Raw genomic sequence first — 27,142 nt, forward strand, 5'->3', positions numbered from 1 at the left:
TTTGACCGGTCTATTCTGATTCGATAGATCTTATCCACATCCATCAATAACTCTTCCTCATTAACGTTCAACCATTTTGACAATTCCTTGGCTATTTTTTCTTCTATTTGCTCATTTGCTGACTCAGGAATGCCTCTCATCCGTAAAATCGTGGACTTCTGTTTCATCTCAAGCAGTGAAAGTTGATCTGCCAGATCTTCTTGTGCTTTCTTTATTTTTTTATTTTCCTCCTATTCCTTCTCCTTTATCCTCTTTAATTCTCTATTTTCCACTGTCATTTTCTTAATTACTTCCTCTTGCTTATTTACTTTAGCATTTAGGTCTTTAACTGATTTCTCAAGTTCTTTATTTTTGCAGTGTAGATCTTTTATTTGTCCTGTCAGATCAGCAATCATTTTAGAATTTCCTTCAATCTTTGAGTCCAATCTTTCAATTTTTGAGTCCACTGCGTCCAATTTCTCATTTAATGCTTTATTCATTTCAGTTATCAACTCTTTTAAGTCAGCCAGTGCGTCATTGTCATTGTTCATTGATTGTCTTCTTGGTTGATTACTTGCTGCCACTGCTGAATTTGTTGCGTTTGTTTGATGTTGTCGTCTGCCTGCCATTCTCACTTTATATATTCACTTTATGTTTAGATTCTCTTTAATTCCCTTTAATTTCTTCAATTCGGATCCTTTGTTTCCCCTTTTAATTGGGAGTTCCCTTGAGCTCCTTCTTAGCTGAATCTCATCTCTCTCTCTCTCTCTTTGAAAAGATAGATAAATTTAAGTGGGGGTTTGTCTTATAGCTGTCTCAAACACAGCTTGCCAAATGTCTTTAAATGAGAGCAGCAAAGAAGAAAAGGAAAAAAAAAGGCTCAGTTACCACCTCAGTCCACTGGATGTCGCTGTGTATCTTACAGAGTTTTAACTCCGTTAGTCTCTTCTCTCACTACTTCTATTGCTGCTGTTCTTTTATCTTCACTTCCGCAATGACGCCGGAAAGGAACACCCCAGCGTGAGTCAGCTACTGGTATGTCTCCATCTTTGATAATAGTTCTTATCTATCCTTACAGCGTCTATTTTGCTTTCCTCTCATTAGTTCTCCACAGCGCTGTCTTGGTGATTTGCCTCCCTTCTCAGAATTCTCCCCACACGCAGGGCTTTCAAAGCAAGTCTGTTAGCAATATATTAAGCGCTCCTTCGACTTCACCGCCCGCCCGGAGTCCGTTTTAAAAGTCCAATAAAACAATCTTAACACTCACGGGTCGGTAGCTTTTGTTTAGTCTCCAAGCCGAAGAGCTCTGGTGCTCGCCAGGCAGGGTCTAGGGCGCCGCTACAGCGTTGTCTGGTCTTTATTTTGCGCTGGCTCCTCTCCGCAGCTCCACCATTCAAAAAGGGTGCCGCTACGCAGTTCCGCCGTTTCACGCCGCTTTTTCAATAGTATAGCGAGAGACCCGTACTCCCGCTTTTTTGGGGGGTGTTTTGGCGCCACTCCCCCCCCTCAAAGACAAACGCTGTTGAATTTAATGCTCCAAGTTGAGCAGAGCGTCTCAAACGCAGCCTGCTTCTTGGCGCACCATCACCGGAAGTTCAGTCGGCTCCGGGTCTTGTTTTTGCTGACTGTATAGAGCTTCTCCATCTTTGGCTGCAGAAAATATAATCAAACTGATTTTGATGCTGCCCATTTGGTGATATCCATGTGAATAATACTAAAACTAAACTCATGATTACTCAAAGAAACATAATAGGTTTAAACTTCCCAAAATAAACTTGGTATAGAAAAGACATGAATTTCCCAAAGTAACCTCTAAATAAAGTAAACCTTGACGAGGTGCCGGCTAAGTGACTCGTTTCACTGGAAAATTTCTATCTGTTTCCTCAGAAGGAAAATGTTTAGGGGCTGAGGTTTCCTTATAATAAAAAACAGAGCTGTAAACTCTGAAAAGAATTGAAAATTACATAGCAGTCAGACGAAGTGTGCATGCATGTTGAATTTCCAAGCAAAGGGTCTGCTGGTTTCTCTTTAAGGTTTCCAGACTCAGAAGAGAGCAGGGCAATTAAAGGCACAGAAGTCCTGTCCTCTATTGAGTCTGGCAACCCTAGTCAGGGATAAACTTCCCCAAGATAAGACTATAGTTGTTTAAACTAAAGGTTTCCTAACCTATGGAACAATTCAAATAATGAATATCATTGCTCTTAGGAAAAGATCAAGTAAAGGGCTGTAAAAGCTCTCCTAGTTGTGATGTTGTGACACCATTGTTCAGACTGCTGGAGGGTGTTTCTGATTCTTGGCTTATATACTGAGTGGAGCTCCATTTCTTAAAGGGCTAGGAACAATTAATTGTCTTAGGGCGTGTCAAAGTACACTTACAATAGTAAAATGCAACAAACTTACATAATGCTGGTTCTAAAATGCTCTTAACATAGAGAGACTTATAGAGGAATATTAGTATAGTGGTGCCTCGCAAGACAAATTTAATTCGTTCCACGAGTCAATTCGTTTTGTGAAAAATTCATCTTGCGAATTGCGGTTTCCCATAGGAATGCACTGGAATTTCTTTTTTTGCCCATAGGAACGCATTAATAAAATTCCAATGCATTCCCATGGGAAACCGCGATTCGCAAGACGAATTTTTCACAAAACGAATTCATCTTGCGAGTCACCATCACATCACCATCAGATCGCAAAATGCATCCGTCTTGCGAAAAATTTGTCTTGCAGGGCATTCGTCTTGCGAGGTACCACTGTAAAGTGAAAAGGAACTATCCTTGTTTATAATCACAGAAAACCACTGTAAGCGCTCTTGATCTGAAAAATAAACACAAGCAAACTTCTTAAAGAAACTGATGTTTGTGGCCTTATATTTGAATGTTCTTGGAATTAATGAAAAAAGGTATTTACAAGAAAGGACTAAAATCCATATTGGTGTTGAGGCTTAGGGAGCTGGATATGTTTAGCCTGGAGAAGAGAAGGTTAAGGTGATATGATAGCCATGCATAGCTGCCAAGTTCTCCCTTTTTTAAAGGGAAATTCCCTAATGCTGAATAGGCTTCCTCGCGAGAAAAGGGAAAACTTGGCAGCTATGTAGCCATGTTCAAATATATAAAAGGATGTCATATAGAGGAGGGAGAAAGGTTGTTTTCTGCTGCTCCAGAGAAGCAGACACGGAGCAATGGATTCAAGCTACAAGAAAGAAGATTCCACCTAAACATTAGGAAAAATTCCTGACAGTAAGAGCTGTTTGGCAGTGGAATTTGCTACTAAGGAGTGTGGTGGAGTCTCCTTCTTTTGAGGTCTTTAAGCAGAGGCTTGACAGGCATACCGCTTTGTCAAGAATGCTTTGATGGTGTTTCCTGCTTGGCAGGGGGTTGGACTGGATGGCCCTTGTGGTCTCTTCCAATTCTACGATTCTATGAGGCCTGTGGGTGTCAGGGATGCAAACCTGTGTATCCAATATGTTTCTTTTTGTAATCATTTCTTTTGCAAAATGTCCAAATTTGGTTCCTTGCTAGTATGTTTGTAGATAACAAACCATCTGAAGTCCGTGGATCTATGGTTCACTCTTATAAAATGTGATGTGAGCGGTGCCTCAATGATTTGGTTTGCAATGCGGTTGCATTCGCATTGGATGGCATATACCACGCCCCGAGAATTACAGTTTGTAAATGTATCTTGTTGAATCACTTTATTGGTGTTGGGGATGGTGAACTCTATTTGTTCGACGGTTAGGCTACATATGGCACAATGACCGCATTTAAAATGACCTTTGATCTGACTTGGCTGAGGTTGGCTCTCACTGGTCATATCCGCATGTACTAATGTCTTTCAGGTTCTTGGTTCTGCGGAAACCAATGTGTGGAGGCGTACTTCTTGTAGAATGTGCCAGTGTTTTCTAATAATTCTGGCTATTGAGTTGGATAATGGGGTAAAATCTAAGGACCAGGTTAGAAGATGTTCTTTAGGTTTAGAACGTTCTACAAAGAGGGTGTGTCTGGGCCTCATGTGTGCCCTTGCCTGTGCTGTTCTTTGGGAAATTCATGTCCTTTCTATACCAAGTTATTTTGGGAAGTTTAAACCTATTATGTTTCTCTGAGTAATCATTAGTTGTTTTAGTATTATTCACTTCATCAATCTCGTTTCAGGGATTTATCACGGCATAGTTTTGTTTTTGTTTTTGCTCTGATTATACATTCCCGTGATTGCCTTTTTCTTGGCCAATGTGGGCTTTAACAGCTGCCCAATAATGCCGACTGCTTATAAAAACACAAAAACATATACAGTGGTACCTCTACTTACGAATAACTCTACTTACAAATGTTTCTACTTACGAACGGAGCTCCGTCCGCCATCTTGGATGCGGTTTAGATAGGATTTTTTCTACTTACGAATTTTTAGATACGGTTGCTTCGACTTACGAATTTATTCTCCCAATGCATTCCTATGGGATTCGACTTACAAATTTATTCGACTTACGAATGTGCGTTCGGAACGCATTAAATTTGTAAGTAGAGGTACCACTGTATCATTGTAGCAAACAGGAACAATAAATCCCCCCCCCCACAGTTTTAAAGGCAATAGAGAGTTTAATTAGTTGACCTTTTCTAAATCCCTTTATCCTTTTTAAAGATGAAACTTTATGTCAGAAACAAGATGACCTCTGCACAGTCCTACAAAATTTGGAAGGGTCTCGTTCCCATTTTTAAGCTTTCTAACTTGGCATTGGTATTCTAAAAATGATTTTTATTTGAGCACTTTCTCCAGTCAGGGCCTTCAGATGATGTCTGTTATTTCTGTTGGTCTCCTTTGATCCCCCTTCTCCTTCTTTTGTAGGTCCTGCCTCGTTCAAGGTGCACCGAAAGCTGTCGCCCTGGATATGCCAGAGTGACTAAAGAAGGAGAGCCCGTTTGCTGCTACGATTGTGCTCCTTGTGCGGAAGGGACCATCTCCGTTCAGGAAGGTGGGTGACTCCAGAGGAAAGGGAAAGGACATCTAGTCCATAGCCCTGTTCTCACAGCGTTGAACTAGGTCTTAACATATGGTCCTTTCAAGAGGGTCATGTTCCTCATAGCAGTGCAGCACTCAATGCAAGGCCTCTCTCCCTGCCAGCCTTCAGCCAGCCAGCCCAAGATGGGCCTCTCCTTCTTCACTGCCTTCTTCTTCCCAGCACACCTTGATAAGGACTGTCTTTTCCTGACAGGCCAGCCTCCAGAAGGTGCGCACAGCAGCAGCGGCCGCTGTCTCCGTGCCGCTGCCAGCGCCGCTTCCTTCCTACTCACGGCCGCTTCTGGCTGCTTCCTCCCGCTCGACCCAGAGGCGCCTGCAGCTTCTGATTGAAGCGGGAGGAAGCGACCGAGAGCCGGAAAGAAGCGGCGCCGGCAGCGGCACGGAGACAGCGGCCGCTGCTGCTGTGCGCACCTTCTGGAGGCTGGCCTGGGCGGCGGACGCTGTCTCCGTGCCGCTGCCGGAGCCGCTTCCTTTCTGCTCTCGGCTGCTTCCTGCTCGGCCCAGAGGTGCTCCTGCAGACAATCAGAAGCTGTGGGCGCCTCTGGGCCGAGTGGGAGGAAGTGGCCGGAAGCAGCCGAGAGCAGGAAAGATGCGGTGCCGGCAGCGGCACGGAGACAGCATCCGCCGCCCAGGCCAGCCTCCAGAAGGCGCTCACAGCGACGGCGGCCTCAGAGGAGGATTGCCACCCGCGTCCGCCTCCCCACAGTGCCCCTGTTCGCCAGGTGCCCTGGCGCCCCCAGCCCGAGCCTAGGGACGGCCCTCTAGGCAGTGGCGGGCAGCGGCGGGTGGGCTGGCCAGCGCAGCGCCCCTCAATTTCTTTTTTTGCCAAATCATTTTTATTTTTTAAAACACATATAAGCACCAAAAACATAAACATAACATACATTCAATACACTACTAAACTACTACGTTAAACATTAAAATAACAGTACTATCTTATTCTCCATATCTTTTTTTCTTCTACGGCTTTTTCAAGCCTTGACTTCCTTCAACCCCATTTTTGTAATTTTCCATATTAGCATCAAAATACTATAATTCTATATGCTAACATTGTCCATATTCTTATATATCCTTTCTATATCTTTTATCCTCCCGCAATGTCTTTATCTACTTATATCTACAAAGATTCTTTTAATCCTACTAATACTTTCATTTCTATACCACTGTCTTTCAAATAATCTGTAAATTTTGTCCAGTCTCTGATTAATTGTTTTCTTGCCAAAGGATGTGGGTAGCTACATGTGCAACAATTGCAAGTTGGTTGCCCTACTAGAAAACAAGGTTGCCCTTCTGGAAGAGAAGGTGCAGCAGCTTCAGGGGCGTGTATCTACGCTCCAGAGAATTAAAGAGCTGGAGCTTTTCTTGGATGCAGCAGAGCACACTGTCTGCACCAAGGAGGAGACAGGGGATCTCCCTGAGGAGGAGGTCAGTTCCCCAACACAGCAGCCAGATGTATGGAGGAACGTGACTCATAGAAGTAGAAGGCCCAGGGATCGCTCTGAGTGCTTAGAATTACACAACCGTTTTGAAGTGCTCATGGAAGACGAGGAACAGACTCCACCTGAGGATCTCTCCCTCATCACAGTTGATGAGGAATATGAAGACGAGCAGCAAAGTCAGTCCTCCAGGAATATGCAGGTAACCTTGGAAGGGACAGCACATGGAAGAATCCCAACCAAGCCTATGAAGAGGCGTGTAGTGGTGATAGGGGATTCCCTACTGAGGGGTACAGAAGCAGTGATATGTGGGCCTGACAAGATGTCTCGAGAGGTGTGCTGTCTACCTGGGGCCAAGATCAAAGATGTAACAGAACGGCTGCAAGGAATCATAAAACCCACCGACAAATACCCCTTCCTTTTGGTGCATGTGGGAACCAATGACACTGCAAGCCATAGCTTACAGAAGATCAAAAATGATTATGAGGCTCTGGGCAGGAAGTTGAAGCAATTAGATGCACAAATTGTCATCTCTTCTGTCCTCCCAGTTGAACGACATGGCCCAGGGAGAGAGGGAAAAATAGGGGAAGTGAACAACTGGCTTCGCAAATGGTGCAAACAGGAACGGTTTGGATTCCTAGATCACGGTCTGCAGTTTCTTGAAGATGGACTTCTGGCAAGTGATGGACTGCACCTCACAAAAGTTGGGAGGAATGTTTTTGCCACAAAACTCAAAAACCTCATCAGGAGGGCTTTAAACTGACTTATGTGGGGGAGGGAGACAGTGGTCCTGAAGGTAGGAGTCTATCAAATGCTGAAGATGATCATCCAAATGTCAAGGACCAAATGGAGCAAGCAGCATGCAGACCTAGTGGTGGGACGAAAATATCCTTAAATAAGAGACATGGGGGAATGATCAACGGTCTTCAATGTCTGTATACTAATGCACAGAGCATGGGAAATAAACAAGATGAACTTGAGCTCTTGGTACAGCAAACTAAATATGACATAATAGGCATCACTGAAACCTGGTGGGATGAGTCTCATGACTGGAATGTAGTAATAGAGGGATACAATCTATTTAAGAGAAATAGACCAAACAGGAAAGGAGGAGGAGTAGCTTTATATGTTAGGGATATGTATACCTGTGAAGAGATCCAGGATTTAAAACTTCAAAGCCAAATTGAGAGTATCTGGGTCAAAATTAAGGGAGAGAAAAACAACAGTGATCTCATTGTGGGAGTTTACTATAGATCCCCAAGCCAAACTGAGGACACAGATGATGCCTTCCTGGAACAGATGGCCAAGCATTCCAAAGGAAGTGAGATAGTAGTAATGGGGGATTTCAACTATCCTGATATTTGTTGGATGTCAAACTCAGCCAAGAGCATAAGGTCGAACAGATTCCTCACTGGCCTTGCAGACAACTTCATTGTCCAGAAAGTGGGAGAAGCAACAAGAGGATCAGCCATTTTAGATCTGGTCCTAACCAATAGTGATGACTTGGTTAGTGGGGTAGAAGTGGCAGGATCATTAGGTGGGAGTGACCATGCTCTTCTGGAGTTTATTATCCAGCGGAAAGGAGCAACCAAGCATACTAAGGTCCAAATTCTAGACTTTAAGAAAGCCAACTTCAGAAAACTTAGGGAAACGCTGGGTGAAATCCCATGGACAGTAATACTAAAAGGGAAGGGAGTTCATGATGGTTGGGAGTTTGTTAAAAGGGAGATATTAAAAGCACAACTTCAGGCAATACCAATGAGACGGAAACATGGAAGGTGCCTAAAGAAGCCAGGCTGGCTATCTAAAGAACTTTTGACTGAGTTAAGATTTAAAAGAGATATGTACAAAAAATGGAAAAGGGGGGAAATCTCCAGAGAGGAATTCAAACATATAGCCAGCACGTGTAGAGACAAAGTCAGAAAAGCTAAAGCACAGAATGAACTCAGGCTCGCTAGAGAGGTTAAAAGCAACAAAAAGGGCTTTTATGGGTATGTCCGTAGCAAAAGGAAAAACAAGGAAACAGTGGGGTCACTCAGAGGAGAAGATGGTGAAATGCAAACAGGGGACAGAGAAAGGGCAGAACTCCTCAATGCCTTCTTTGCCTCAGTCTTCTCCAAGAAAGAAAACAACGCCCGACCTGAAGAATATGGAGCAGATGATTCAGCAGGGGAAACACAGCCCAGAATAAGTAAGGAGGTAGTACAAGAATACTTGGCTAGTTTAGATGTATTCAAGTCTCCAGGGCCAGATGAACTACATCCAAGAGTATTAAAAGAACTGGCAGAGGTGATTTCAGAACCACTGGCAATAATCTTTGAAAATTCCTGGAGAACAGGCGAAGTTCCAGCAGACTGGAGGAGGGCAAATGTTGTCCCTATTTTCAAAAAGGGGAAAAGAGAGGACCCAAACAATTACCGCCCAGTCAGCCTGACATCAATACCAGGAAAGATTCTAGAGCAGATCATTAAGCAAACAGTCTGTGAGCACCTAGAAAGAAACTGTGTGATCACTAAAAGTCAGCATGGGTTCCTGAAAAATAAGTCATGTCAGATTAATCTGATCTCATTTTTTGACAGGATTACAAGCCTGGTAGATGAAGGGAACGCTGTGGATGTAGCCTATCTTGATTTCAGCAAGGCCTTTGACAAGGTGCCCCATGATATTCTTGTAAAGAAGCTGGTAAAACGTGGGCTAGACAATGCTACTATTCAGTGGATTTGTAACTGGCTTACTGACCGAACCCAAAGGGTGCTCATCAATGGCTCCTCCTCATCCTGGAGAGTAGTGACTAGTGGTGTGCCACAGGGTTCTGTCTTGGGCCCAGTCTTGTTCAACATCTTTATCAATGACTTGGATGATGGGCTTGAGGGCATCCTGAGCAAGTTTGCAGATGACACCAAATTGGGAGGGGTGGCTAACACCCCAGAGGACAGGATCACACTTCAGAATGACCTTAACAGATTAGACAACTGGGCCAAAGCAAACAAGATGAATTTTAACAAGGAGAAATGTAAAGTACTACACTTGGGCAAAAAAAATGAAAGGCACAAATACAGGATGGGAGACACCTGGCTTGAGAGCAGTACATGTGAAAAGGATCTAGGAGTCTTGGTAGACCACAAACTTGACATGAGTCAGCAGTGTGATGCAGCAGCTAAAAAAGCCAATGCAATTCTGGGCTGCATCAATAGGAGTATAGCATCTAGATCAAGGGAAGTAATAGTACCACTGTATTCTGCTCTGGTCAGACCTCACCTGGAGTACTGTGTCCAGTTCTGGGCACCACAGTTCAAGAAGGATACTGATAAGCTGGAACGTGTCCAGAAGAGGGCAACCAAAATGGTCAAAGGCCTGGAAACGATGCCTTATGAGGAACGGCTTAGGGAGCTGGGTATGTTTAGCCTGGAGAAGAGAAGGTTAAGGGGTGATATGATAACCATGTTCAAATATATAAAAGGATGTCATATAGAGGAGGGAGAAAGGTTGTTTTCTGCTGCTCCAGAGAAGCGGACAAGGAGCAACGGATTCAAACTACAAGAAAGAAAATTCCACCTAAACATTAGGAAGAACTTCCTGACAGTAAGAGCTGTTCGGCAGTGGAATTTGCTGCCAAGGAGTGTGGTGGAGTCTCCTTCTTTGGAGGTCTTTAAGCAGAGGCTTGACAGCCATCTGTCAGGAATGCTTTGATGGTGTTTCCTGCTTGGCAGGGGGTTGGACTGGATGGCCCTTGTGGTCTCTTCCAACTCTATGATTCTATGAATTTCTGGTCCCGCTGTTCGCGGATCCTTCCAGTCATTTTGTCCATTTCTGCGAACTCCAACATTTTATTAATCCATTCTTCTTTCGTCGGTAATTCTTCTTGTTTCCATTTTTGTGCTATTAACATTCTAGCTGCAGTCACAGCATACTGGAAAAGCTTTACATCTGAATTCTTAATCTCTCTTCCTACCATTCCTAACAAAAATGCACCTGGTTTTTTAATAAACGTATATTTCAAAATTTTTATAAGTTCATTATATACCAACACCCAGAAGCTTTTCACTTTTTTTACATTCCCACCACATATGATAAAAAGTTCCCTCTTTTTCTTTGCATTTCCAACACTTATTATCCACCTTATACATTTTAGCCAATTTCACTGGTGTAATGTACCATCTATACATCATTTTATACATATTCTCTCTTAATGCATTACAAACTGTAAATTTCATACCCTCTTCCCAAAGCTTCTCCCAGTCTGCTGCCAATATGTTGTGTCCAATATCTTGTGCCCATTTTATCATTACCGACTTTGTCACTTCATCCTTCAGCTGCCACTCCAGCAATATTTGATACATTTTTGACGGCAATTTAGAATTACTATCTAAAATTTCTATTTCAAATTGTGATCTTGCTTCACCAAATCCCATTTTCTTATAATCCTGTTTAAACATCTCATTTATCTGATAATAATGCAACCAGTCATTTACATACAGTGGAACCCCTACTTATGAATGACTCTACTTACAAAAAAATCGACTTACGAATGAAAAAAATTGGGGCACGCTTACGAATTTCTTCGACATCTGAATGGCCTCAGTGCCCCGCGCTCGCCGCCGTATTGGGCCCTAACTGGCCTCATTGCCCCACGCTCGCCGCCGTATTGGGCCCTCACCGGCCTCATTACCCCGCGCTCGCCCCCTACCGCCGGATCGGGCCCTTGCCAGCCTCATTGCCCCGCACTTGCCGGCGCCGCTAGATCGTACCCTCATGGCTGTTGTTGCCGCCGCTGCCGCCAGGCCGGTCTTCTACAGCGAGCGGGACCGTGGAGGAGCGAAAGGCAGAGGCCTCGGCCACCCGCCCGCCTGCCTCCCTGCCTGCCGATGGCTTCTCTTTCTCCTTCGCTTGCTCCGAGCGTTCGCGGAGCTCAGAGCAAGCAAAGGAGAAAGAAAAGCCATCGGCAGGCAGGCAGGCGAGCGAGCGAGCGCTACGGGTAGGGGGCGGCCGGCCGGCCGAGGCCTCTGCCTTTCGCTCCTCCTTTCGCTCCTCGCTCGCTCGCTCGCTCGCCTGCCTGCCTGCCGATGGCTTTTCTTTCTCCTCTACTTGCACTGGCGTCCGTTTGAACTGCTAAGTTGGCAGGAGCTGGGACAGAGCAACGGGAGCTCACTCCGTCGCCAGGATTCGAACTGCCAACCTTCTGATCGGCAGACCCTTCCCAATTTTGTTGGGATGTGGAGAAATCATCTTGTTTCTATCCTAAAGTTTCGTTTTTAAGTGCCACTTTAGCCCTTGTCTGCCAACTTGAAATGCAAAATGGATGTGACCTTGGAGTGTGTCCCTGCCATGGACTAGTCTCCGTCACCACTTCTATGACACAAGGGGCTTCGTCTTCTTTGGCAATCACTCGTAGCCGAGTAAGATTGTCTTCCATAAACACGATTTTAACAATGGGTCTGAAAGTGACTGTGGAGGCCAATTCTGGATCCACATGTCCTTCTACAGTGGGGACATTGGTTTCCAGGCGGGATTTGATCACGGTGTGGCTTTTACGACCACTAGGTGGTGACCCCACTTGGCGCGGTAATCCAGTCAGGGGAAAAGGGAGGCAGACTATGTCTAGGGCACCTTTTCTAGCCCCTCCCCCTTCTCGGGGTGAGCAGAGCGGATCCTAAAAAGGGCTGCTCAGTCATGGATACAGCTGCTGAGCTGCTCAACTGCCTCGTTCCTTGAGTTAGAACGACTGAATCTGTATCCACCGCCCATGTGCCGGTTCATGACTAGGGGCTTCCAGATTTCACGATCCTGCCCCCGTTACCATTTGCCAATCACCATGGGACTTTGGGGGTTTGGGATGGGTTTTTGGAAGAAAGAGAGAGAGGGGAAGAGAAAGGGAAGGAGGGAGGGAGGGAGGGGGTGAGATAGAATCAATTTTGCAAGAATACTTGGATTTCTTCCAAAATGGTGCTATTCAGGAAATACAGCTGCAGAGGAACTGGCCAGTTATTGACTATCAACCTCCTTTGGTTCCACGTTTAGTTGGGAGGTGCTACTGAAGAAGGAGCTTGTTTCTTTTCTATAAATAATCCTAGGAAAACCCCAGTTTTACTTTCTTGTAATGATGACTTTAGGTACTACATGCATGCAGATTTCCTACTTCATAAATCATATTAATTCCAAACAATGTGGGCCAGATTCAGCTGACTAGTCCTGCCAGCAGAAGCCCTCGGAAGGAGCTGAAGCTGGGGCAATAGAGAAAGAAAGAGAGGGAGGGAGAGAAGAGAGAGAAGGAAGGAAAGAAGGATGGGTGGGTGGAAGGGTTAAGAGAGAGTGAAAGAAAGAGGGGGAAGTAAGTAAGTAAGTAAGTGTGTGTGTGTGTGTGTGTGTGTGTGAGAGAGAGAGAGAGAGAGAGAGAGCATAGCTGCCAAGTTATCCCTTTTTTAAAGGGATTTTCCCTTATGCTGAATAGGCTTCCTCGCGAGAAAAGGGAAAACTTGGCAGCTATGGAGAGAGAGAGTTGTTGTCGGGGGCATGGCAAATGATCCTGCCTCCCCCTCCCCCCAGGCGGCGATGGCCCGCGCGCAGCTGCTGGAGCAGAGTGAGGTGGCGCCAGGATCAGCCCAAAATTGGGCTGTTCCGATCCCCTCCTCCCCCTATGCGATCGCCGGGGCGGGTGGAGGGAAAGCCAGCCAAACGCTTTCCCTCCACCCGCCTCACAGCCAGCCGGCTAGAAGGAACGTCTCCCTTCTCCCCAGCTGACTGTGGGGCGCATAAAAGAAAAGGAGCGGCACCGGGCGGCGGCGGGGGGCAGGCTGGCCAGCACCCCCTCCATATTGGCGCTTTAGGCAGCTGCCTAGTTTGCCTCAATGCTTGCTTCGGCCCTGCCTGTAACCTCACTTCTCGTAGCGAGGGAACCGCCAGAAGGCCCTCGGAGCTGGATCTCAGTGTCCGGGTTGAATGATGGGGGTGGCGGCGCTCCTTCAGATATACAGGACCGAGGCCGTTTAGGGCTTTAAAGGTCAACACCAACACTTTGAATTGTGCTCGGAAACGTACTGGGAGCCAGTGTAGGTCTTTCAGGACCGGTGTTATGTGGTCTCGGCGGCCACTCCCAGTCACCAGTCTAGCTGCCGCATTCTGGATTAATTGCAGTTTCCGGGTCACCTTCAAAGGTAGCCCCACGTAGAGCGCATTGCAGTAGTCCAAGCGGGAGATAACCAGAGCATGCACCACTCTGGCGAGACAGTCCGTGGGCAGGTAGGGTCTCAGCCTGCGTACCTGATAGACAGCCGCCCTGGACACAGAATTAACCTGCACCTCCATGGACAACTGTGAGTCCAAAATGACTCCCAGGCTGCACACCTGGTCCTTCAGGGGCACAGTTACCCCATTCAGAACCAGGGAGTCCTCCACACCCGCCCGCCCCCTGTCCCCCCAAAACAGTACTTCTGTCTTGTCAGGATTCAACCTCTTGTTAGGATTCAACCTTGCAAGGGAACAGGAGTATCTCTAGCTAAGATTCAAGGAGCGACACAGCGCTGTCACTCCTTGGAGAGCAGGCATCTTGCTTTCCTTGGTCAAATCTCACCTCCCACCCATGGCTGTATGTACTGATGTAGTGAAGCCAAATTTTCAAGACAAATTTGGTGGGAATGTCCCCTTATGTCTGTTGAAAACTGATGAAAGAACCTAGATAAGCAATTTCAATAGGCTTTTTTTTCAAAGGCTTGCATAAAGACATACAAGGGGCCCCAATGCATCATATCAAAGACTCCTTTGCTCAGAGGCGTCTTGCCCATAGGGCCAGTGGCGCGGGGCACCACGGCGCCAAGTTCTGGAGGGCGCCAAGGAAGAGGCGAGGCTGGACGTGGTGCCTCCTGGCAACAGCTTGCTGCCCTCGCTGCCCTCTGCCATGCTGTGTCGTGTCAGAGGAGCCCCCTCCAGCCTGCCCGCCAGGAGGGAAACGTGGGAGGGGGGCGCAGGAGGGATTTTTGCACCATGGCGCTGGATACCCTTAAGACGGCCCTGCCTCTGCTTAAGCTACCTGCTCTCACAGCAGCAGACAGTGAGAGCACATATATATCAAGGGAAGTAATAGTACCACTGTATTCTGCTCTGGTCAGACCTCACCTGGAATACTGTGTCCAGTTCTGGGCACCACAGTTCAAGAAGGATACTGACGAGCTGGAACGTGTCCAGAAGAGGGCAACCAAAATGGTCAAAGGCCTGGAAATGATGCCATATGAGGAACGGCTTAGGGAGCTGGGTATGTTTAGCCTGGAGAAGAGAAGATTAAGGGGTGATATGATAGCCATGTTCAAATATATGAAAGGAAGTCATATAGAGGAGGGAGAAAGGTGGTTTTCTGCTGCTCCAGAGCAGCGGACACGGAGCAATGGATTCAAGCTACAAGAAAGAAAATTCCACCTAAACATTAGGAAGAACTTCCTGACAGTAAGAGCTGTTTGGCAGTGGAATTTGCTGCCAAGGAGTGTGATGGAGTCTCCTTCTTTGGAGGTCTTTAAGCGGAGGCTTGACAGGCATATGTCAGGAATGCTTTGATGGTGTTTCCTGCTTGGCAGGGGGTTGGACTGGATGGCCCTTGTGGTCTCTTCCAACTATGATTCTGTGATCTCGGTTATGTTTTTTAAAAAACTGCATGTTTTTACAATAATCCTGCCAGTGTCTTGATCTGTTTACAGTTTGAATCAGATCTATGGCTCCTCTACTGCAGCTACCTGCTCTCACAGAAGCTAATAAGATGCCCCAAAGGGAAGCCACAAGCATGATTCAAGAACAACATCAGCAGGCTCTCCAACTTGGTTTTAAATTTAGCAGGGCCCAGATTGACAGCCCCTCCTGTGAGTTCTCACAAACATGCTTTGCTCTCACTCTGCCCCTGCCCATTGAGTCACACACAGGGGCCAGGGAGGTGAACCTTCTTACCCTTATAATTATCAAAATCATGGGGATTTATTTATTTAGTCCAGGGATTTCCCCAACGATGGCTTTTGACTCCAAAAATAACATAAACATCAGAATCACAGGCAGAATGAGATAACTTATTGTCACAAGCCTTCAAGAAGAACTGGGTTATAAATATCGTAAGCCTGGTTTGAGAGATTTGGGGGCAGGCAGGGCTCCTTTCCGTGAGAGGTTTCCTTTTTGTACCTTTGCTTGAAGTTCCTGTAGGAGTCCAGCTGCGCTACTAATGTCCCTGCTGTTACAAGAGGGTATGGCTCTTGCAGGCATAGCCAGGATGATATTAGTGCCGCTGCTATTTGTGCTGCTTATGCCCCATGGAGCCAGAGGGATGCTGAAAGCAAAATGCCCCCTGAATCTGAGTGAGGAAAGTGACCCGCTGAATTATTATAAGTCGGGAGACTACCTGATTAGTGGGATCATATCTGCAGGAGCTGCTAGAACTTACCCGTACAACTTTACCTGTCATCCCATAAACACTGTTATGACGTAAGTGACTTTTATGTTACACAGACTGAATTCACTTTTATGTTACACAGACTGCATTCCCAATCATTGCTGTTTGCCCGAGACAGCAGCTAATTTCTCGCCATCCCTGATAAGAACTTCTCCCTCATTTGCCCTTCTATTGACTTCAGAATTGAGATTCAACATATAAATTCACACTGGTCCCTTGTTGTTGTTGTTGTTTAGTCGTGTCCGACTCTTTGTGACCCCATGGACCAGAGCACGCCAGGCACTCCTGTCTTGCACTGCCTCCCGCAGTTTGGTCCCTTAGTATTCTGCAAACAGGGATTTTAATTCTGAACACTTTTTATTTTTTGTGTTCAGTTTAACTAATACAAATGTAGCATCTAGAGGACAGCTGAACATCTCATGTCCTGCTTCCTGGTTCATTCTGAATAGCTCCATTATAAAACATTATAAGACACTTTGCTTTTTAAATTGAGTTCCGCAACTTGGATTTCATTTTTAAAAAATCATAAAATTTGACTGCCCCCCCCAAATCCTGGCTACAACTATGAAATCCAGTGTGCAATTTAAAGTTTGGAGATTGAAGGGAGTGGAAAAATCCGGATGTGAGGAGACAACCTCCTTCTCTGCAAACTCTCTTGAATATTAAAATAAATATAGGGGCTTTAACAGGTATTTCCACCACCCTCAGAAGTTAAGGGGGGGTGGCCCAAGAGAGGGCATTTCTCTTTTTCATTTTTTTAATCCTGTAAATAGTTCCTGCCAGATCTCTGAAGTGTAAGCCATCGTTTCAACCTAATTCACCAAAGCTCAAGCTCTCCTAAAAGCTACTCATTGCCTTGTGGGAGCATCTGGTCAAAATTCTGCTCCTTCCCAGCTGCAGAGTTTGGATCCTCTTATGTTCTTCTAAAACAAGTAGTATGGCATGTTTTCATTTAATGGAGAATGGGAGACTGAAACGATTGTTTGCTTGATTCATTTATTTGCAGTTCTTCAGCACTGGACACCTGTCCATGTTGTTTGCCGTCCAGGAGGTCAACCAGAATCCTAAGCTTTTACCCAATGTCACCCTGGGCTACAGCATCTATGAGGCCGCTTTTGATGCCAAAACAACAGTCGATGCCCTCCTAGACAGTATTCCAAGCTACAGTTGTGGAAGACAGAAGGACGTGTTGGTTGTTTTTGAAGCAACTACTTCTGAAATCCTGAGCCAGATCTCAAACATGTTGGGCATCTACAAAATGCCCCAGGTAAGACGTTGGAGGGGAGGGTTGTCACTCAAAAAGAGAGACCATAGAGTGAATTTTAAGAAAGTGGGGACTGACATGGAAAGCCCTCTGTCTCTTCCCCTCTCCCTCTCCGTACTGGCGATAGTAATTCATAGAATCATAGAGTTGGAAGAGACCACAAGGGTCATCCAGTCCAACCCCCTGCCAAGCAGGAAACACCACCAAAGCATTCTTGACATATGCCTGTCAAGCCTCTGCTTAAAGACCTCCAAAGGAGGAGACTCCACCACACTCCTTGGCAGCAAATTCCACTGTCGAACAGCTCTTACTGTCTTACTGTCTTGACTGTGTGGCTGCTTAGCCTCTGCCTCTCATTCTGTGCCGTGGCCCATTGTGATTCTAGAAAGAAGGTGGAATGCCATGACCCCTGAAAGCCCCAGATGTCCTATTCTGCATCAGTGCCCATTGAAGACACTGCCTTCTCTGGTCCTCCACTGCAGGGTGCCAGACTGGATGAGTCACTGTCCTGATCATGTGACCTGACCCTTCTTTTTTTTTAAAAAAAAAAAATATTTTTTAAATTCATAATTTTTATTGGTTTTCACATTGTCTATTACATATATTACATTTTACAATTTATCTTTTACATTCACCCACAGCTAAATTTCCATAATCATAAAACTAAAAATTACAAATTCGACTTCCACACTACTTTCTGCTGCTTTTCCTAAGGTCATGAGTTGGTTGTGCAGTATGACATTCCTTATGTTTTAAATCCAACTTCCAACTATTATTCATATAGTTATCAAACATTTGTATCTCTGTTTACAGACTTATGTCCTCATTTCCTGACTACAATATAACATGTACTCATTTTCTACTTATCTTTATCACTTACACACTGTATTTATAATTTCCATCTGTATATCCAATAAAGGATTTTAAATTATTGTTATGAGGTCATTTCAATCTGCTGGTATTTAAAGATATTATCCTGATTCCACTATTTTGTCTATGTATGTCATGAATTTCCCCCATTCTTTCACATACGCCTCGCTACCTTGCTGTCTTATTATCAATGTTAATTTTGCAATCTCCATAGATTCTACCATTTTCTTACGCCAGTCTTCCACCGATGGAACTTGTTCTTGTTTCCAAACCTGGGCTAAGTTTGTGCCCTGACCCTTCTTGTGTTTTCCGGAAAACATGACACCAATCCTTTTCTTACTAGATCAGTTATGGTTCATCTGCTCATGACAAAACCCACTTCCCTTTTATCCACCGGATGGTCCCAAAGGAAGAAACCCAGTATTTGGGGATTGTCAAGTTGTTGCTGCATTTCGGGTGGACGTGGATCGGTCTCTTTGTTCCAGACAATGACAATGGAGAAAGATTCCTGAGTGCCTTCACACCTCTGATCATCCGCAGTGAAATTTGTGTTGCTTTCTTGGAAAAAATTCTAATTTTGACCCTGCACCAAATGTCATCCTTACATTGTAAACCATCTGTCCTGAGACAAGTCAAGGTGTTCATTTACTATGGAGATTCTCTACATGGAGCTCTTGCGATCGTACTCTTACTACGCACTCATGAAGTGAGGGAATCCCGGGGGATAGTCTGGATCACAACAGATCTTCTGGATGTTGATTGGATGTTGTTTGGTGGCGCAGATTACTTCCAGCCTGCCCAAGGTTCTTTGTCTTTGGTAATGAATACTCAAAAGAGGACAGAACGTGGCTACTATACTCGACTTTCATATGCAACTGCATCTGCATTTTCACAGTTTTGGCAGAAAGCATTCAATTGTTCATGTTCAAACAAAGTGCTGTCCGTGGAGGGTTGGACAAGATGCACAGAAAAGGAACAACGGGAAACTTTGACCCAGGAGGAGATGGAGGCAGTCTGGTCTCAAGATCGTTACACCGTTTACTACGGTTTTCAACTTGTGGCTCAGGCTTTAAATGCTGCATATTCATCCAGATCAAAATGGAGGTTAATGGCGGGTGAAGGAGACAGTTTCGAACTTCAAAGGCTGCAGCCATGGCAGGTCTGTCCCCTCCCCTTTTTGCAAATACGTTGTTCATCGCCGGAATTATTTAATATGTTTAGGTTTCCCCTGTCTGCCCTTTCTTTAATTGGACATATTCAGATTTTTTTTGTTATTTTTGTGGTTCTACAATACTTCGAAAACTAAGTCCGCTCACCCTCCCTGGTGCAGCAACATTGCAGGCCAAGAGTGGCTTCCCACGGGCCCAATGAGAGGGGCTCAGGTTGCTGGATACTTCCTGAACAGGTGAGGAGGGCAGGAAGCCTCCTGCTCCCACCAGGAACTGGATCCAAGCCTGCTTTCACATTTGGCCAATGGCAGGCAGGCCTGGACTCAGGGCTGGTGGATCTGATGGAGCAATGGTTAAGGAACATTCTCTCACATGCAGCTTTTATCTAATTAATTTATATATTCATTTCTTTCATAAAATCTATATCTTGCTTGATTGCTGGAAAATCCTCAAAGCAGTTTACAAAGGAGTTTAAACGATAAAATTATCATTAAAAATCTGCAACCCTAATTTGAAACATACAGAAAGTTGAAATCACAATAGGATACATTTAAGCAAATTAAAACTCATGCAGTTTCTAGAGTTCCAAAGTGCTTTCCATGCATGTCCTCTATATATGCTTATTTGAGTCTGAAAATAGCTCCGTTGGTAGAGCATGAGACGCTTCATCCCAGGGTCATGGGTTCAAGCCCCACATTGGGTGAAAGGTTCCTGCGTTCCAGTTGGACTGGGTGGCCCTTGTGGTCCCTTCCAAATTTGCAGTTCTACGATTCTCTGATCCCCAAGAGGATTAAAAACCTGATAAAGGAACTGTTGTAATGACCAAAAAGTCATCATTTATAGCCAATGCAAGGCCTCTACCTCTATATCAGGCATCCCCAAACTGCGGCCCTCCAGATGTTTTGGCCTACAACTCCCATGATCCCTAGCTAACAGGACCAGTGATCAGGGTTGATGGGAATTGTAGTCCAAAACATCTGGAGGGCCGAAGTTTGGGGATGCCTGCTCTATATCCTTGATTTAGAACTGTTGGGATTCTGGAAAGTATAGAGTTAACACTCCAGGAGGCGTTCTGATTCACTGGGTGCCTCCCCATATTATCCAGGCAATTTTTTCCGTTGTTCTGTGAGAGTTGGTTTCGATTTTGGAGAGAGAGCAGAGAGCGCTGAAGCCATGCAGCTTGCGTCTGCTGGTATTTTCTGTTCGTTTGTGCTACCGAAAAAAGACTTCTGTTAGATTAGAAGCACTGGTGTCGAGCTGTTTTATTTGAGACACCACTCAGACACAGACAGCTGCCATCCTTTGCTGCATTTGAATTCTGCAACGTCCGACAACAGCAAAGCAGGCTGAGCGCTGGGGAAGCGTGCGGGTGGCCATAAACGTCGGACCAGATCATAAATCAGGCTAATTGCAGTGCCGGCCAGCAGACTTCGTAGGTCAAAGGATTTATGACCGACAAACTTCAAACTTTAACAAGAACAGTTCACTCAAAATTGGTAAGAGGTCAGAGGTCTGGTACCTTTCTCATTTATCATATAAAAACAAGATTCATCCAACAAAATATCCAACTCCAAGAAAGGATTTGATCAATCATATGCTCCTGGAAAGATCCTGTGATTATTTTGTCTCTTATCATCTCTTTTGGAGTTTGCACACAAGCCTGCAGTTCTTACATGCAGCCCTGATATCATGTTTTCTAAATGCTGGTGTTTTCTCTGCCATTCTAGCTTCACACTTTCTTAAAAGAAATCCAGCTTTCCAATTCATCCATAGGAGGGCTGTATTCTGATAAGAATGGGGAGCTGACTGCCAACTTTGATATTGTGAACTGGGTTGTATTTCCCAATAAATCTCACAGCAGAATGAAGGTTGGGAGCATCGAGGGACAGGCATCCTCCGACATAAAATTCACCATTAAACCAGAAGCCATTTTGTGGCCAGGGAACTTCTGCAAGATCAATGCATGAATTCGTTTATTTCATGGGCGTAGGCAGGGGGGGCAGGATGGGGCAGTTTCCCCCCCTAAAAGCAGGGCCGGCTGTGGGGCGGGTGGAGGGAAAACCCCAGAGCCGCGCAAAGCGTTCGGCTGGCTTTCACTCCGCCCGCCCCACAGCCAGCAAGGGAGAAGGGAGATGTCCCTTTTAGCCGGCTGGCTGTGGAGCGGGCAGAGGGAAAGCCAGGCAACCGCTTTGCGCGGCTCTGGGGCTTTCCCTCCACCCGCCCCGGCGATCATAGAGGGGGAGGAGGGGATCGGAGCAGCCCGATTTCGGGCTGATCCTGGCGCCCCCTCGCCCCTGCTGTTCGAGGAGGGGGAGGAGGGGGTCGGAGCAGCTCTGTGATCGTCAGGGTGGGTGGAGGGAAAGCCCCAGATCTCTTTCCTTAGCTATGGCTTATTATTCCTATCCTGTTACTCTGGAGTCTTTCAGACAGTCTTCACGTTGGTCCAGCAGCTTCACATTCTCAGCAATCCTACTAACACATGGATCTAGTGATTTCCTGAAACCACAAGCTCTTCCAAAAACCTTCTCAGCTCTGGCCCTTCATTGGTCTATAACTATGATGTAATATGATGGGGCAGAAGCTGGCACCAACTGACCAATTATAATTTTCTAGTTTTTTATTCACTGTGAATAAAAAGACACACCTCTCTTCTGCAACTATGCTTAGCTGTGATACATGATAAATGACAGCTAATCTGTCACTCAGTCCACCTGCTGGCCCTATCCTGATAGGCTGTGTCTCCAGCAGAAAGACACAACATTTTAAAGTCATTGTTGTTATTATTTACTAAATTTCTATACCACGGGGCGGTTTGTTTGTTGGTAACAAACAATAATATAGTTTAAAAGACCATTGTTTAATTAGTTAACCCTTTACCCTCAAACAATGTATAAATTCCATTATGTATTTAAAAAATGAAACCTTATGGCTTTGAGCCACTTTTTTAGTCAAGGCCCTCAGATGATGTCTGTAGTTTACGCTGGTCTCCTTTTGGTGCTCCTTCTCCTTGTTTTTAGCTCGTGCCTCGTTCAAGATGCACTGAAAACTGTCACCCTGGATATGCCAGGGTGGCTAAAGAAGGGGAGCCCATTTGCTGCTACGATTGTGCTCCTTGTGCGGAAGGGACCATCTCCATTCTGGAAGGTGGGTGATACCAGAGGAAAGGGAGTTAGAATCCTACCATTTATTGATTTCAAGGGTTTAGGTGGATCCACGCCAAATCTATTACACTGCATTCATAACTGAAGGGTTTCTTCCAGATTCCCACTCTTCCTGAAATTTGAGGGGTAGTGACCGGACAGTGAATAACTTTAGCTGTGGTATCCTGTAAAGAAAGGTCCCTCCTCAGGGATACTCAGGTACAGCTAGCACTGATGTCTTTCCAGCACCTTGTTATTTGTGGATTTCATTTTGATTATGGGTTTACATGCTCTCCTGAATTTTGATGCTGTGGTTCTTTACTTTCTTTTCCTTGAAGCATTGTTATATTGTCCCACTGTATTGGAACACAGACAATTAAGGATGTGAGAGATTTCTTAGTGATACTAAAGTCCGTCTTTTTCTCTTCAGATGCAAAACATTGCACCAAATGCCGAGAAGATCAGCATGCAAATCAAGCAAGAGATAAATGTGTCCCCAAAACTATAACATTTCTGGCTTATGAAGAACCATTGGGGATTGTCCTGGTTTCCTTTGCCCTCTTTGTGTCCTTAACCGGTGGCATTGTGCTAGGAATCTTCATTAAATACAAGGAAACACCCATAGTCAAAGCCAACAATCGAGATTTATCCTATATCCTCCTCAGCTCCCTCCTGCTTTCCTTTTTGTCCTCCTTCCTGTTCATTGGCCGGCCAAGCAAAGTGACCTGCCTAATCCGACAAACAGCCTTCAGCATCATATTTTCATTCGCTGTCTCTTCTGTGTTGGCAAAAACCATCACCGTGGTGCTGGCCTTCTTGGCCACAAAGCCAGGGAACAAGGCAAGAAGATGGTTGGGGAAACGTCTGGCCAACTCCATTGTCATTTTCTGTTCTGGTGTCCAACTTGTCATCTGCACCATCTGGATGGGAATCTCCGCACCCTTCCCTGACTCCGACATGCACTCCCAAGCTGCAGAGATCATCCTTCTATGCAATGAAGGATCTGTTGCCATGTTTTACACTGTCCTTGGCTACATGGGCTTCCTGGCGGCCATCTGCTTCACGGTGGCTTTCCTAGCCAGGAAGCTACCTGGGTCCTTCAATGAAGCCAAGCGGATCACCTTCAGCATGCTGGTCTTCTGCAGTGTTCGGGTGTCCTTTGTGCCCACCTACTTGAGCACTAAGGGGAAGTACATGGTAGCTGTGCAGGTCTTCTCTATCTTAGCCTCTAGTGCTGGGCTTCTGGGCTGCATCTTCCTACCGAAGTGCTACATTATCATACTCAGACCTGATCTGAACACAAAGGCACATCTAACTACAAAAAGTGAAGGTAGTTTCTGATAGCTTCTTTGAAGATATGCTTCACATAAAATATGCTATTGTTAGGGATGACCACACCTTGGTTTGTGGCAGGACAATTGGAAAAACTATTAAGTCATAGAATCGATGATGATGATGATGATTTATCTATACTCCGTCCATCTGGCTGGGTTTCCCCAGCCACTCGGGGTGGCTCCCAACAAAATATTTAAAACACGATAGATGACCTAGGAATGTTTGGAATTGTCTTGCCACAAACCTCTCCACTTTTGAAAATGACTCTAGAGAACAATCTTACATTTGCAGAGGAAACTATCCTTTTGAATTATATACCCAACACATGTTATCTAATAAGGACAATATGAATGGACTCTCCATGCCTATTCTACAGTAACAAGACTGATAGTGATGAAATAGAAAAATAAAAATGCAGCTTCCTTTAATGATTGTATTGAAGTTATGTACAAACTCGCTACACATGAACAAGTTGGGTACAAACTTTAATTTGCCAGGAACCTATGCAAAAATCCGGTGAACTGCAACAAGTGTTTTCTTCCCTTTTTGCAATGTACACAGTATTATTATTATTATTATTATTATTATTATTATTATTATTATCCTGCCCATCTGGATGGATTTCCCCAACCATTCTGGGCTGCTCCCATCAGAATATTAAGAACAGAATAAAACTTCAAACATTAAAAACTTCCCTAAACAGGGCTGCCTTCAGATAGCTGCTTATTTCCTTGACATCTGATGGGTGGGCATTCCACAGGGCGGGCCCCACTACCAAGAAGGCCCTCTGCCTGGTTCCCTGTAACCTCACTTCTTGCAGTGAGGGAACTGCCAGAAGGCCTTTGGCGCTGGACCTCAGTGTCCGGGCTGAGCAATGGGGGTGGAGACGCTCCTTCAGGTATACTGGGCCGAGGCCGTTTAGGCATTAAAGGTCAGCACCCACACTTTGAATTGTGCTCGGAAATGTACTGAGAGCCAATGCAGGACTTTCAGGACCGCTGTAATATGGACTCGGCGACCATTCCCAGTCACCTGTCTAGCTGCTGCATTTTGGATTAGTTGTAGTTTCCAGGTCACCTTCAAAGGCAGCCCCACATAGAGCACATTGCAGTAGTCCACGCGGGAGATAACCAGAGCATGCACCACTCGGGCAATACATAGAATCATAGAGTTGGAAGAGACCACAAGGGCCATCCAGTCCAACCCCATGCCAAGCAGGAAACGCCATCAAAGCATTCTTGACATTCACAGAGGACTTCGACAGTCCACGGGCAGGTAGGGTCTCAGCCTGCTTAACCAGATGGAGCTGGTAGACAGCTGTTCTGGACACAGAATTGACCTGTGCTTCTATGGACAGCTGTGAGTCTAAAATGACTCTCAGGCTGCCAACCTTTTCCTTCAGGGACACAGTTACCCCATTCAGAACCAGGGAGTATTCCACCCCCACCCACCCCCTGTCCCCCAAGGACAGTACAGTGGTATCTCGCAAGATGAATGCCTCGCACAACGAAAAACTCGCAAGACGAAATTATCGCAAGACAAAATTATCGCAAGACGAAATCATCGCAAGACGAAGTGACTCGTAGAACGAATTACTTTCATCTTGTGAGGTACCGCTGTACTTCTGTCTTGTCTGGATTCAACCTCAATCTGTTAGCCGCCATCCATCCTCCAACTGCCTCCAGATATTCACAGAGGACCTTCACTGCCTTCACTGGTATCATCCGCATACTGGTGAACACCCAGTCCAAACTCCCTGATTTTCTCTCCCAGAGGCTTCATATAGATGTTAAAAAGCATAAGGGAGAGGATAACAGGAACGTCCACTTGTAGAAGTCCCGTAAACAGCAACAGCACACATCCGGAAGATGTGATCACGCAATCAGCAGAGTCAGCGAAAGCAAAATTGTTTAGGTAATGTGGCATCAAGCATTTATTTTCAGCAAATAAAACAACTGAAACATGGTGTTCTGTGTGAGTGTCTTCTCACATATTCTCCTTGTCTGGAAGAGAGAACAAAGAGTGGAAGTTGTCAGCCTAATTTCCGCTTATGCACACAGTGATAAGAAATGAAAACATCCGGTCATGTGACCCTCTGCAATAGTAGCAGTGAAATACTGACAGAGGACAGAACCCTGAGGCACCCCACAAGTGAGAGCCCAGGGGTCTGAACAATTCATTCCCGAAGAAGAAGAAGAAGAAGAAGAAGAAGAAGAAGAAGAAGAAGAGGAGGAGGAGGAGGAGGAAGAAGAGGAAGAAGAGTTTGGATTTGATATCCCGCTTTATCACTACCCTAAGGAGTCTCAAAGCGGCTAACATTCTCCTTTCCCTTCCTCCCCCACAACAAACACTCTGTGAGGTGAGTGAGGCTGAGAGACTAGCCCAGCAGCTGCATGTGGAGGAGCGGATTTCCCAGATTACGAGTTCCCCAGATTACGAGTCTACCGCTCTTAACCACTACACCACATTGGCTCCACAACACCACCTTCTGGACACAGCCCAGGAGGAAAGGGTGGAAAGACTGTATAACAGTGACCTAGCTCCCGGCCCCTGCACTAGATAAGTTATCAAAACCATGCTTTTTATAATTATGGTTAAGAAGGTCCCTGGAATTGGTGTGTGACTCAATGGGCAGCTGCAGAGCCAAAGCAAAACATGTTTGTAAGAACTCAAAGATAGGGCTGTCAATCTGGGCCCTCTAAACCTGAGGAAAAATGAACTTCAGTAAAGTCCATAGAATAGCTATGATGGATCAAGACGACCACGGCAAGACATGATAGAGGTTTATAAACTCCCATATGGTGTGGATGCTCACTGGAAGGACGGATCATGAAGCTGAGGCTCCAATACTTTGGCCACCTCATGAGAAGAGAAGACTCCCTGGAAAAGACCCTGATGTTGGGAAAGATTGAGGGCACAAGGAGAAGGGAACGACAGAGGACGAGATGGTTGGACAGTGTTTTTGAAGCTACGAACATGAGTTTGACCAAACTGTGGGAGGCAGTGGAAGACAGGAGTGCCTGGCGTGCTCTGGTCCATGGGGTCACAAAGAGGCGGACGTGACTAAACAACAACAAAAATGGTGTGGATAATATGGATTGGGAAAAGTTTTTCTCCCAATAATATTACTAGAAGTTTTGACTTCAAGGAGGAACCTGAACTCTGGCCTCCTAGGCCCTTGTCCAACACCCTGATCACTACACCACACTGCCTCAGAACTATAGATTCATTGACATGAGCTAATAGAAGTCCCGATTCCAACCAGCTAACAGCTCCATTGGTTTATACAGTAGCAATAATATCTGGCCTTACCTTAGTAATACCGCATGTGTACTGGCAGCCAACTAGAGATTCAATTCTAATTCAATTCAGCTTTCAATGAAACTGAAAGTTGGAAGAGCCAGGTCAGAGAATTCTGTTATAGACCTTGAAGATTGCTCCTTTCCTGGAAGAATTTCAATCATAAGTGGACTGAGGAAGGCCATTAACATAAGTGTTCTCTATATGGTCCAGTATATAAC

The 27,142-nt window shown here is 45.4% G+C and overlaps 3 protein-coding genes and 1 long non-coding RNA gene across 4 annotated transcripts in view; 2 read left to right on the forward strand and 2 right to left on the reverse strand.

The window, feature by feature from the left end:
• LOC118080166 (major histocompatibility complex class I-related protein 1-like) overlaps positions 1–27,142 on the reverse strand; it is a 194,200-nt gene that overhangs the window by 118,931 nt on the left and 48,127 nt on the right. The gene's annotated exons all lie outside the window — the stretch shown is intronic.
• On the reverse strand, positions 51–11,289 carry LOC148687172 (uncharacterized). The gene is made up of 2 exons (XR_015948562.1): positions 10,952–11,289; positions 51–1,629 (listed from the first exon to the last, which is right to left on the reverse strand). It is a non-coding gene; the product is annotated as an uncharacterized LOC148687172 (long non-coding RNA).
• On the forward strand, positions 17,125–19,571 carry LOC148687173 (vomeronasal type-2 receptor 26-like). Its single transcript, XM_088664221.1, has one exon. The coding sequence runs from the start codon at positions 18,375–18,377 to the stop codon at positions 19,281–19,283; it is 909 nt and encodes a 302-aa protein (XP_088520347.1). The 5' UTR covers positions 17,125–18,374; the 3' UTR covers positions 19,284–19,571.
• Positions 20,268–25,587, forward strand: LOC148687174 (vomeronasal type-2 receptor 26-like). Its single transcript, XM_088664180.1, has 3 exons — positions 20,268–20,642; positions 22,164–22,290; positions 22,717–25,587. The coding sequence occupies exons 1-3, from the start codon at positions 20,595–20,597 to the stop codon at positions 23,625–23,627; spliced, it is 1,086 nt and encodes a 361-aa protein (XP_088520306.1). The 5' UTR covers positions 20,268–20,594; the 3' UTR covers positions 23,628–25,587.

This window comes from Zootoca vivipara, chromosome 2 (genome assembly GCF_965207765.1).
Source record: "Zootoca vivipara chromosome 2, rZooViv2.hap1.1, whole genome shotgun sequence".
In the NCBI taxonomy this organism is placed as follows: Eukaryota; Metazoa; Chordata; class Lepidosauria; order Squamata; family Lacertidae; genus Zootoca; species Zootoca vivipara.